The 12,755-nt window shown below is 43.6% G+C and overlaps 1 protein-coding gene across 1 annotated transcript in view; it reads left to right on the top strand.

The window, feature by feature from the left end:
* The first annotated feature begins 1,114 nt into the window (after positions 1-1,114).
* The window catches only part of EPDR1 (ependymin related 1), a 32,117-nt gene continuing 20,476 nt past the window's right edge, over positions 1,115-12,755 (top strand). Inside the window, 2 exon segments of the mRNA XM_005549761.5 lie at positions 1,115-1,228; positions 1,231-1,744. Of these exon segments, the coding sequence (XP_005549818.3) occupies positions 1,129-1,228; positions 1,231-1,744 (614 nt within the window). The 5' untranslated portion in view covers positions 1,115-1,128.

The raw sequence follows: 12,755 nt of genomic DNA, 5'->3' as shown, positions 1-12,755 counted from the left end.
AACCAGAAACCTCTCTCTCTGAGTTGAAATGCTTCTCTACAGCTCCCAACTGTCTTCCACCCTCTCCATGACCACTCCTGCTGCCTTAGCTGAATCAGGATCACCTCTTTCCAGGATAACAGTAGCCTCCTCGTCTCCCTGCCTTCCCTCTGGCCCTACCCCTTCTGTTGCCTAAGTGGGCTTTCCAAAGCGTATGCCTAATGATGCTTCTCCCTAGCTTTACATTGATTGATAGTTCCCACAGTCCTCAATATGAATGACAAAATCCTTAAAATGAGTGCTATGGCTTCAGAGTACTCCTCTACCTTGTCCTTGAACCACAGCATTATTCTTTTCTTGTCCTTGTGTCCTTCATTCAGGAATGTTATTTCCCACGTTCACCTGGCTCAATCTTAATCATCCCTGAAATGCAGTTCAAATGGAAAGACGCTATACATTTTTTAAGTTCCTTTCTTTTTTCTTGATTTCATATTTTATCACTATATTTTCAGAGATAGGGTCTCACCATGTCACCCAGGCTGGATGGAGTGCAGTGGCTTGATCATAGCTCACTGCAACCTCTAACTCCTGGGTTCAAGCGATCCTCCCACTTCAGCCTCCGGAGTAGCTGGGATTACAGGTGTGTGAGCCCCGCTCATTCCATGTTATAGATCCTAACATTATATAAATATAAACCAAATTAACCTTGTTCTTGAAGAAGCGAAACCCCCAGACACCCAAACCACTCGGCTGGTGGTATTGCCAGGCGATGGGAGGAGCAGTCTCACTGCAATGTGACCTTGAGGCAGTGTCCATGAGTCCTAGGCCCAATGCAAGGGGTTGTCTACTAGTCTCCTAGACTCTTCACTGGGAATGGGGGCTGAGAAGCAGCCATGATGAATAGCTAGTATCATTTCTTCAGGAAAAAACTCGTCTTTCCAGTTTTAATTTGGAGGAAGAAGTTTGCATTTTTGTCCAGGGGCAATGTACACCGGGCAAACGTTTGCACAGCAAACGCAGCAGCTCTGCTTTTCCTATCTTGATCTTGAACTTGCCCCTCCGTGTGTGATTACCTGTTGAACACTGAAGTTAGTAGAGAAACACACTTCTTGGCACAGTCTCCCGGCAACCCCCCCTCTTTAAAACGCCATGCCTCCCAGGATGCTAGTGGCACCACTGCCACTGCATTTCCTGTTGGCAGCAGTGAGCAGTGAAAACCGAAGCGGCAGCAGGCAGTGGCAGCAGGCAGTGACCCAGGCAGAAATAGCTCCCGCGCGATTCACTAGAGCCTTTCCAGGGCCCTGGTCCTGGCTACCGGGAGTCGCGCGTCCGGATCTCAAAAGCGGCAGAGGCCACCGAAGGGACAGGAAGTAGTTTGGTCCAGACCACACTCCCGGTACAGTGCGCAGAGAGCCGGTGGGAGCCACTCTGATCCCGGACGCCTCAGCTCCCCCTTGGGCTCGAGCTTGCCCTCGGGCCGGGGAAGGATGACCGCGATGCCAGGACGCGCTCCCCTCCACACCGTCCCGGGCGCTCTGGGCCCCTGGCTGCTGGGTTGCCTCTGGGCCTGGACGCTGTGCGGCCTGTGCAGCCTGGGGGCGGTGGGAGCCCCGCGCCCGTGCCAGGCGCCGCAGCAGTGGGAAGGGCGCCAGGTTATGTACCAGCAAAGTAGCGGGCGCAACAGCCGCGCCCTGCTTTCCTACGACGGGCTCAACCAGCGTGTGCGGGTGCTGGACGAGAGGAAGGCGCTGATCCCCTGTAAGAGGTACAGGTCACCGGCCCGCGGGGCTGGAGTGGGGAGCGGCGCGGGCCCCGGGAGGGCGAGGTCGCAGGGGCCTCCTGTAACTCTTTCCGGCCCCTTGCAGCTCCTCCCTTCTCCCAGAGAGATCCTTCTCAAGGAGGGTCGCTTGGGGATAGCATGGTAGGGGGCTGGGAGGGGCGCTGCGCCCACCGAGGGCGTCCTGCTGGCGGGGGACTCAGTAACACCCAGCGAGGCGGTGGCAGGTAAAGAAGGGACCCATCCAGGGCGGGATCGAGCTTCAGGGGCCCCTGTGCCCAGGTTCGCCCCTGTTCTCACGCTGCTGAGTCAGGCTCTGGGCTCATGGAGCCCCCTGCAGTCTAGGGCGTGTCTTCTGCACTATCTCATTTCTTTCTAGAGCCATCTGCGAGAGAGGCACGCAGAATATGTATTTTCTAAGAAATACTTTTTGTATTTTAAAAGACTGTCGCAAGACTACAAACGGTGTGGGAAATTGATAAAAAGAAAATTTCACCCACAAACTTATAAAATTGTTACAGCTATTAAAATTTTGGTCTACTCCCTTTAGGTTTTTTGTTTATTTTAAAGCAAATTTTACATACTATGATCAAAAGCCATATGTTATCCTAATCTTTTTTAACTTAACATTGTCCCTTATAGGTTCTTATTTGCCATGTTACTAGCTGGCCTCCTATTTTTAATGACTGCACAGTACTCCTTACAGGGGCAAAGCTGCAAGTTTCTTTTAAGAACTGGTCTGACCATTCACCTTTGCACATCTGTTGTGACAAAGGGCACCCTCTTTTTGAGACGTCATCTTGCTTGTGGCCCCTTTAAGACCTGATTTCTAATTTGGGATCACCGCCTGTCTCCTTTCCAGAGCCCTGCCATTCCCCCTAAGTGTGTTCCTCTCACTGCCTCTCTTTATGGCATTTGTATCATTGGGAGTTGCAAAGTGAATTTTCATGGTTTGAAACTTCAGTGGACTGTAAGATCTATAGCAAAAGGGCACTATTAGTTTATAGAACAAAATCAAATTTGATAATATCATTTATTCTAAAAGCATTTGTACAAGTATTAGGTGACTTGAAGAAAGTGTGGAAAGGGCAGACCCTTTCAAACAATATCAAGGGTGCAAAATAATGCATTATGAAATGCAGAGCAGCACAGTCATCATGGTGAACTGGGAATTGATTACAAGTCTTTCAAGAACATGAATGTTTTCAGTAGGGTATTGAAGGGCATAGCAATAATAATAACAACCAACAGTTGAATACTTCTTATATATGAGGCATGACACTGAGGATTTTACATGTATTATATAATTTAGCTTAAATCTCACAATAACTTGACAGTATAGGTTTTATGATCTCCATTTTACAGACAATAACTCTGAGGTCTGGGGAGATTAAGCAACTTTCTTAAGATCACACAGCTAATACTTGAGGAAGCTGGGTGGATTCTGACGCCTATGGTATACCAGGTTCACATTCATTCATTCATTTATTTAATAAGCATTTGTTCATGTTAGGCACTGTGTATAAACAGAGTGATTCCTGGCTTTTGGGGAGGTCAGAGTCTGGAGGTGAAGTCACATAAATAAAAAAAATTCCCATACAGTGGTATGAGGGGTGAGAGCTGGGGTGTGATGAGAAGAACTCAGCTGGGCACCTAACCCAGGCTTCCTGGAGGAGCTGAAATGAGAGTGAGTTCCAAAACACCTGTAGAGGTTTCCCAGGGAGATGTGGAGAGACTGCTGGTCCAGGGGGATGCAGGTGTATCCATGCCTGGTATGTGTGCTATCCTGGAGTGTATAGATCTGAGTAAATTCCAAAAACCACAGACCACTCATTATTAGGGCTGAAGCACATGACATGGCGAAGGGTCATACTGAAGGAGTTTTAAACCGTGGAATTTGTGATTAGATTATATAAAGATCCATGGATGTGTCCTTAAGGATGCATTCCCATGATATGGACACAAAATGGAGCAATGTGGAGCAAGAGTAGAAGTGAGAACACAACCTTGGAGATTTTCGTAGTGGTCCAGGTGAGAGATGGGTAGTAGCAATGGGAATGGTGAGCAGGGGGCAAGTGAATGCATCAGGGAAGTATTGAAGAGGTTCAATTGAGAAACATGTAAATGATTGGATGGGTTGTGGCAGGTGTGGTGAGGGAGAGGAAAAAGTTAAAGAGGCCCCCATTTTTGGGTTGTGAAGCTAATGGTACTGATGGCATAGGGTAGATGGTGATGCTGTTCCTTGCAACAGGGTTTGACTTTGTGCACTTCTAATTAAGGGTGAATTGGTATCCTATGTAATTTTCTGTGAAGACTTGTACAGTAGTGGCGCATTGATGAATAGTCATATTGAAGATGGACTGGGATGACCCAGAGCACACTGCTGAAGCAGAGGAGTGTGCCAAAGAGAAGGACAAGGGTTAATCTCCCCAAAGGTAGTATTGTTTTTTTACAATTAAAAAAATTAGGCTTTAGAGTCAGACAAATCTGGATCTGAGTCCAGACCCTGAATATGGGTCTTTGGGTAAGTTACTAAAGTTTTCTGAGTCTTAGTATCCTCATTTACAAAATGGGAACACTTATAATGCCTAATTTATTGGATTATTGTGAGAATGAAATGAGTTCAAGTATATAAAACATATAGTACAATGTCTGATAGTACACACAAGATGCTCTGTTCGTGACCAGGGTTGGGACCATCACTACCACTATCATCATCATCCTGGTAAAGTTACCCAAGCCCAGAGACTTGCTACCAGCCCTTTGGGCTCAGAAACTTGATCCAGCAGCACACACAGACCCTTCCTTTGGGAGCAACCTGTGAGTAAGGAAACTCAAATGCTAAACTGTCTATTTCAATGAGTTTTATCGCTGGCATGCGGACCAGGATTCTCAAATCCACAAGACTAGGTCATTCTCTCCCTGTAGTCAGAACTATGCGGGGAGCCAAATTATCATCAGGCAGTTGTGAGCAAAGAGTTGGAGCAAATTCACTGAACAAACATCTAATAATTGCCTGCCCTAGGTTAGGCTATATGCGCAATATGGAGTTTTCCATCATGAATAAGACAGGCCAGCCCGGGGTAAGGTTTGATGGTAATCAGGCAAAGGCAAAGTGATGCATTCATTTTCACAATAGAGATGAGTTGGTGGTTCTGTGCTACCCCAATTGTGCTGCTCCTGACCCCTTCCACTCGGAATGGACCCTTGGTGAGTACTGCTCAAGTCTGTTTGAGCAACCCTTCTTCCATGACTCCATGACTGATTAATATAACCTTTAGATGTGTGTTTTATACCTTTAGTGGAGTCACAGCCAACTCTTGCTGGCCTAGAAGCATTTTTGCCCCTTTGTGGTGATTTCTCATTCCTCTGCCCTCGTCCAATAGGTGCTGGTTTCACAGTTAAACTTCTAAAAGACATTTTTTTTCCCTTTCTTTCCGAGTTCTTGGCAAGATTCTTTCTCACAGTCACATCGCTGGCCCTAAGTCAGATGTGGAAAAGAATGTTTAATGCATAAACACATTTTTAAGCTCTTTAAGTGTAGATTTGTTGGAACAAACTCAGAAATTTTTTCAGGTATTAACAGTCTGGCCAAGCAACCAGATGTTTTTTGAAGAAAATATGGATGAGTTGTCTCTTCACATTTATGAGTAAGTTGAGAAGTAAGTTTTAGAATTGGATCTACTTCTTAAGATTTTCGTTTTTTATCCAGATAGTTATGGAAAATCCCATTGATAGTTACTGTGGAATGACTAGGATTTTCCAGGCTCTCTTTTCCCTGAGATGATGGAAAAGATTAAACAACTTTACAAGCTTCAGATAAGACAAGCCTGAGCAGCGAATGGGAAATTTTAGTAATTGATACCATTTTTATTTTCTAATTCCAACTGTCTTTTCCGACTCCTTGACTAAATTCACAAGTATTTATTTGAAAGACTGAAGGAAAATCAAGAAGATTATTTTCATATTTCAGGCAACATTTTGAACTTTATGGGGGAAGCAACGTTGATACACAATGAACCCTCTGAGGCCACCAGTAACTTTAGGCTTCCCCTTACAAAATGGTGGCTTGGGTGTTGGAATCAATGAAGCTCTTAATGCAGAGTGAACAGAGAGCCAGTAAAACAATACGCACGGTCTGGTATCTTGGAATATTATTTCATCACCAATCCTACATGTTCTATTAAGGATTTGTATTTGTAAAACATGAAAAATATGTCACAAATGGAGCAGCAGGTGGATTCTTATTCAAATTCTGGTTAATTCATGTCTGCTTCTCTTGATTCTCCCACAGCATATTATTTCTTGGAGAAGAAAATAACATTAACCTTCTCTTTCTTTAAACAGAGAATCAGCCTCCTGTAGTGGAGAGAGCAGGGGGATTCATGTTAGACCATGATGGAGTGACAACCATGGCCTCTAATCCTGCCTTCACCCCAATAAGGTCCTCAACATTTCAGAACCTCTGTGTTTTTCATCTTTTAATTTAATTTGAATAATGCCTACAATGTTGATACTAAATCACTTTTAGGCTTTCATTTGTTAAATGCTAGGTACAGATAGGATTAAATGAGACCCTGAAGGCACCAATTGTACTTTTATTATATCAGGCTGATTCACTGTTTCTAATGCAACGAACTTGACACAGATTTTAAATTTTTTCTCAACCTATCCCATTATGTAGACAAATTAATTCAAAGTTCTTTTTCTTCCTTCTCTTTTTCACCTAAGCCTGTCTTATGAATAGAGAAAGAGAAGAGGCTACCTTGAAATGCCTCGGGCCCAAACTCAGAAGGCTCTGCACTCAATTGAGCCTCCCTTCCTACTAAGAATGGAATAATGTTTTTATAGGGGTGTTGGTCCAAGTATCAGCTGTGGATGATTAATTCCCAGGGCTGTTATCACCTAAGGTAACTTCAGTAATCTTATGTGTTTGGAAAAGAGGATGAGGATTATTTTTGAAATCCATAATTTTGTTTTATTTTGAAACAATCTCACACCTACAGAAAAGTTGCAATTATAATACAAAGAACTTCCCCCCGCCTGAACTGTTTGATAGTAAGTTGCCAAACTGATATATCCATGATCCCCAAATACTTCAGTGTATTTCCTCCCAGCAAGGACTTTCTCCTGCATAACCACAATACAACCATATAAGTCAGGAGATTAACACCAGTTCATTTTGACCATCTGAAATTCAGGTGTCATTCATGTTTTGCCAGTTGTTCTTTGTATGTTTTTCATAGCAAAAAAAAAAAAAAAAAAAAAAAGAAAGAAAAGAAAAGATTTAAGTGCAAGCATTACATTTAAATGTGGTGTCTCTGTGGTCTCTTTCTGTCTGGAACAGTTCCTAGGTATTCCTTGCACTTTAGAACTTTTAAAGATTGCAGGCCAGTTATTTTGTAGAATGTTCCTTGATTTGAGTTTGTCTGATGTTTCCTCATAATTAGCTTCAAGTTACTTACCTTTGGCAGGAATATCAGGGATAATACTCTCTTCTAACTGCATCCTGATGTTCACTTTGATCACCTGATTGACTGCTGTCTGCCAGGCTTCTTCACTGTGAAATGATACATTTTTTTTTTAATTAACAAGATTTGGTAGGGAAATATTTTAAAACCATGTACATATCCCATTCTTCATTAATCTTCTGAATTATACTTTATTTGTATCAGTGTGCAACCAAGCCTTCTCATTTTGTTCTATTTGCTCTCATTGTTTACTTTGCTGTTCATAATGTCCTAGATTTGGCCAGTGGAAGCCTCTTCAAATTGGTTTCTATGTTCTTTTGACGTGTTTGAGCACTTCCTTGCTTTCTGGCACAGCAAGATATTCCAAGATCATCTTTATTTTCCTGCCCTAGTCCTAGGATAAACCATTTTTCAAGAAGCCCTGGTTACTTTCCTTGGAGAATAATATGTGGAAGTCAGGACCTGTGCTGTAGTCATGTTCAGTGCTATCAGGTGGCACTGCTACCAGGTCCTCTCAAGGGACAAAGCACGGGGTGTTAAGTTTGAATACACACACCCCTCCCCCCACACACTCATACATATATACACATTTACATCTATATTTATTTCTGAACCTCCAGTTCTAATCCATAGAGGTGTTTAAACTGATGTTTTCTTTCTAATCCAACACTACATGGTCCATTCTAGTTTTTTTTCCCCTTTCATTTTTGCTACTCCCTTCTCAGACAGTGAGAAAACTGGCTCGTAATATTCAATTGCAGTAGGTAACCAGTCATGTATCGTTATGCTGTCTCCTTCACACATGGGCTCCGCACTCCAGGCCAGCCCATGTAGAAGCATATCTTCCTTGGTCCTACCTAATGGCTTTAGTCTAAATTGTTCAAGAGAAAGGAGAAGGTCAAATTATGTTCTTAACATATGTTTATATTCCTTTGGGCTTCTCAATATGTCATCATTATAGATCCTCAGAGGGTGTCTCTGTGTGGCTGGGGGAGGCAGATGAATATAAAGTGCTCAATAAATCTATTTGATCATGAATTTTGTTTTGCATGGATTGGATTTTCATTTTAAGAAATCATGACTTTGTGAATATTAGGAGAATGACTTCTCCTTTGACCTTTACCCCATCATTTTGGTCTCAGATGGCTGGAGCTAGCATATTCTTTTATGAGCTCAGTAAGTCTTGACTGCTTGTGGCCTCCTGATCCTCAAAGAATAAGCCATGCTGATTTGCAGTACTTGAGTTTTGCAGTATTTGAGTTTTTCTTCAAGAAACAGATTTTCTTGGAAGCACACAAAGTTTGATTTAAGGGACTTAATTCAGTGGGTCTATAGACCCTGGATTTCAGAGAACTAATGCTGAGATGGGGAGGGAGAAGCAGGCACTAGGGAAAAGAGATCCAAAGAAGATAAGCCCAGGCGAGTAAGGAGGCTGATGGAATGTAAGACTAATTTACAAATGGAAGCCAGAGGTGGTCACTATACTGCTTTGAAAACATCTTTACTTTCTCCAATAACCTTGAGCTGTTTCTTCCTGATTCTGACCTTGAGGATGGTGGTCAGGGGCAAAGTGCCCAAAGATCTGAAAATATTCCACCAATTAGTGGTTTGTTTTTCCTGGAATAAATATAATAGTCTTAGATTTCACCAATTCCAGTAAAAAATTTCTATTTTCCCCCTTAACATTTTCTTTTATTTTACCCATCTTTAAATAAAAAAAACTTCTCTTGTTCTTACCAGCTGAAATCTCATTCTCCTCTTCTATTTAAAGCAAATCTCTTGCTAACTACAATTTTTGTACTCCTATGCTCTCTTAAAAACCCTCCAATCACTTTTTTCACCATTCTATTGAAAATACTCTGGTCAAAAGCCAGAAGCTGTACATTACCAATCAACTAATCTTTGATCAGTCCTCATCTTATTGTAGATTAATTCCCCAATCTTGATGCACTTTCTTCACTTGATTTTCAACCTTGATTTTCAACCTGCGGGTTTTCTGGTTTTCCTCCTCCCACCTTATTTCCTCTCCTCAAGCCTTGTTGCTCTCTCTGCTCTTCTCTGGACTGCTGATAGTGGACTCTCCCTGGGCTCAGGTTCTCATCTCTTTATGTTTCTACCTATACCCTAATTTTGATATATACTGAATCTGACCATACCTCCATGGTTATTCTGGTCCAAACCTTTATTATGTCTTGGCTGGATGTTTATGATAGCCTCCTAACAGGTCTTCCCGCTTCTGACCTTGCCCCCTTTAGTCTCTTCTCCACATAAAAACCCCAGGGTTCTCTTGAAAATATGTCATGCCACTCCTTGGCTCAGGATCTGCTCCCCAGCCTCTTCCCTACCTTATCTCTGTCACCAGCTCACTCATTGTGGACCTGACCTCAGCACACTGACCCCATTGGCACTTGAATCTGTCATTGCCTCTGCCTCGGAAGCCTTTTTCCTAAGAAGCTGCATGACCTACTCCCAAATTAAACTGTTTCTCCACTCAACATTCTCAGTGCCCCCTAACTGCTTTATATTAATATATCTAAGGCACTTACGACTATCTGGCAGAGAGTTTAATATTAAAGTTTGTTCCTTCATCTCCCCTACCTTCCCTCACGCACAGTAAGGCTCCATAAGGCCAGGGGCTTTGTACGGTTGTTGCTGTATCTCTAACTCCTCAGAACACTTTACATTCTTTTCAACATACTATGTGGGACCTAAATGAATGCTTGTCCCGTACAAAAGGAACTGTGTTCTGATGTCGGAGAAGGCGATTCCCAAGCTCCATTTTCTAACAGCTAAGAGCAGGGCCTGACTAATTTTTTTTTGAATCAGTGAATGAGGGAAATGAATAACTGATAATATACATTCATTGTGGAAGGATATCTAAATAATAGATATGTATTTTCTTTCCTTTCTTCCTTATAATTAAATTTCTTAGACAATAAAATGATAGATTTATGTAATGGTTTCATGGCTTCTCATTTTTATGTTGTTATACCTCTTCTATGTTAAGAATGATTTTTGACATCGAATTACACTGCAGTGTTTTGCAAAGTTTTCCAGTAGGGTTGAAGTAGAGCTTCCCTAGGAGGGCACACCACCACCCCCAGAGAGTGGATGCCCCAAACTCCTTTCGCCCATGAGCCACTCCCCAACTGCCCTCTCATCAGACACTGTCTTCAGTATCTCTCTTGTGCCTCAATTTCAATTTTGGGGAATTTCACCCAATGTGGGCATTTGAGATTTATTTCCAAAGCACTCACAGTTTCTCAGAAGCAGTGCCTCTTTGAGTCGGGAGGCCATCTGAAGAGGAATCAGATCCTTAGCAGGGTGCCTAAGTTACCTTCAGGCCCCCCAAAGAAAGAAGAAACTCTTGGGATGAAGGCTTCCCTAAAGAAGGCAACTTCTCCTGGAGGAAAAGGATATGATGCTTTGGATGACTCCTGCCTGCTCACAGAAGGCTGCTTTTATTGTGGCTTAAAGTTAGATCTTCTGGTAGAGTTCTAGAACATGAGCCCTGCCAATGAACTACAGCCAAAAGCTCACCTCAGAAGAGGCACCAGAGTCACAGACCCAGCTCTCTCGGGGAAGACACTGCTCCAGAGCATCTCAGAAGCCACCGGGGATGCCACTGGCAGATGGGAAGCCGGTGGTGCAGGGCTGAGGGCACACCTCTCTGCCTGACGCAACACTGTCAGCAATAGGTAACATATAACTTATGAAAAGTATCTGTGGCACCATGAATCCCCAGGCTCATTGCCATGGCATCTGGGAGAAGATATGGTGGATGCAAGTCCCTTCTAGGTTGCTTAAAAATACTGCTTCCCAGAGTGTCTCACCAAGATGCTGATGGGCCAGGACATTCAGGCTGAGAAAGGCAGAAGGGGCCAATGACACCCCAGAGTCTCTGGGCTGGCTGAAGTCAAGGGCAGCAGCACTTGGGCAACTCTAGGACAACTCTTGGCAGAGGGACCCTGCTTGAAGTGGGAGGCAGAGGCAGCGAATGTGGAGAAAGCATGAGAGGATGGAAGCTCCCATTTCAGAAGAAACAGGGCTGTGGAGCAGTGAAAGATTCTACCAGTTGGCACTCTTGGGAGTGAAGGATGGGGGAAGAGAATCTGCCCCAGATTCCATATCCACTGGAAATGTCACATCAAGTGCTGTGTCTTGGCATGGATTGTGTTTCCTGTAGGTGTGGGAGTTCTTCTCACAGTCAAGCCCTCCACCTGTCCCTTGTCACACACCTTGTCCTTTTGAATAGAGGTTCTCATCCTAGCCCAGCTTCAGGCATGACCTGGCTTACCCTTGGACCCCAGAGATCTCACCATTCTGAGGTTTCAACTCTCCTTAAGGAGTTAGGAAATGAAGGGTGGGGCCGGGCGCGGTGGCTCAAGCCTGTAATCCCAGCATTTTGGGAGGCCAAGACGGGCGGATCACGAGGTCGGGAGATCGAGACCATCCTGGCTAACATGGTGAAACCCCGTCTCTACTAAAAAAAAAAAAAAATACAAAAAACTAGCCGGGCAAGGTGGCGGGCGCCTGTAGTCTCAGCTACTCGGGAGGCTGAGGCAGGAGAATGGCGTAAACCCGGGAGGCGGAGCTTGCAGTGAGCTGAGATCCGGCCACTGCACTCCAGCCTGGGCGGCAGAGCAAGACTCCGTCTCAAAAAAAAAAAAAAAAAAAAAAAAAAAAAAGGAAATGAAGGGTGGGAATCCACTTCTCGGACAGCAGAACACAGTTCCTTTTGCACAGGACAAGTATTTGTTCAGGTTCCACTTAGTATATTGAAATGAATTAGAAGTGTTTTGGTGGTGTGTAGTCCTCTTTCATCATGCTGAATCAAGCCTCACTCAAAAAGGTCAATTTCTGCAGTTGCTAAAACACAGAGGAATTTTTATAGTGTGTGTGTTTGCATAAGTTTATAAGGAGCTTTGTCACCAGGTCTTCTATTTTAGAAAAACAAGCCATTTTACTCCTTTTATAGTTCAATGCAACTTATTTTATACTAATTTTCTCATTTACCTTTATTTCAATTCATGTTTTAGTCAGCTAGAGAAATGATTCAATTTTTTTTTTCAAAGAACACACTAAGGTTGCATACTTTCAGAGATTTTCAATGTCTGACCACGTCTACTTATTGCCATTTAAATAATGATTGTTTTGGTGTATACAATTTGGGTAAAAATAGTCTTTTTGCTTATATATGTTTATGGCATTTACAGCTCTCAAAGAGAAGTCTGAGGCTGGGTGCGATGGCTCACGCCTGTAATCCCAGCACTTTGGGAGGCCGAGGCGGGTGGATCACCTGAGGTCAGGAGTTTGAGACCAGCCTGGCCAACATGGTGAAACCCTGTCTCTGCTAAAAATACAAAAATTAGCTGGGCGTGGTGGCATGTGCCTGTAATCCCAGCTACCCAGGAGGCTGAGGCAGGAGAATCGCTGGAACCTGGGGGGCAGAGGCTGCAGTGAGCTGAGATTGCACCACTGCACTTCAGCCTGGGCGGCAAAGCAAGACTCCGTCTCAAAAAAAAAAA

The sequence above is a fragment of the Macaca fascicularis genome, chromosome 3, assembly GCF_037993035.2.
Source record: "Macaca fascicularis isolate 582-1 chromosome 3, T2T-MFA8v1.1".
NCBI lineage: Eukaryota > Metazoa > Chordata > Mammalia > Primates > Cercopithecidae > Macaca > Macaca fascicularis.
This window is presented reverse-complemented; position numbering and strand designations above follow the sequence as displayed.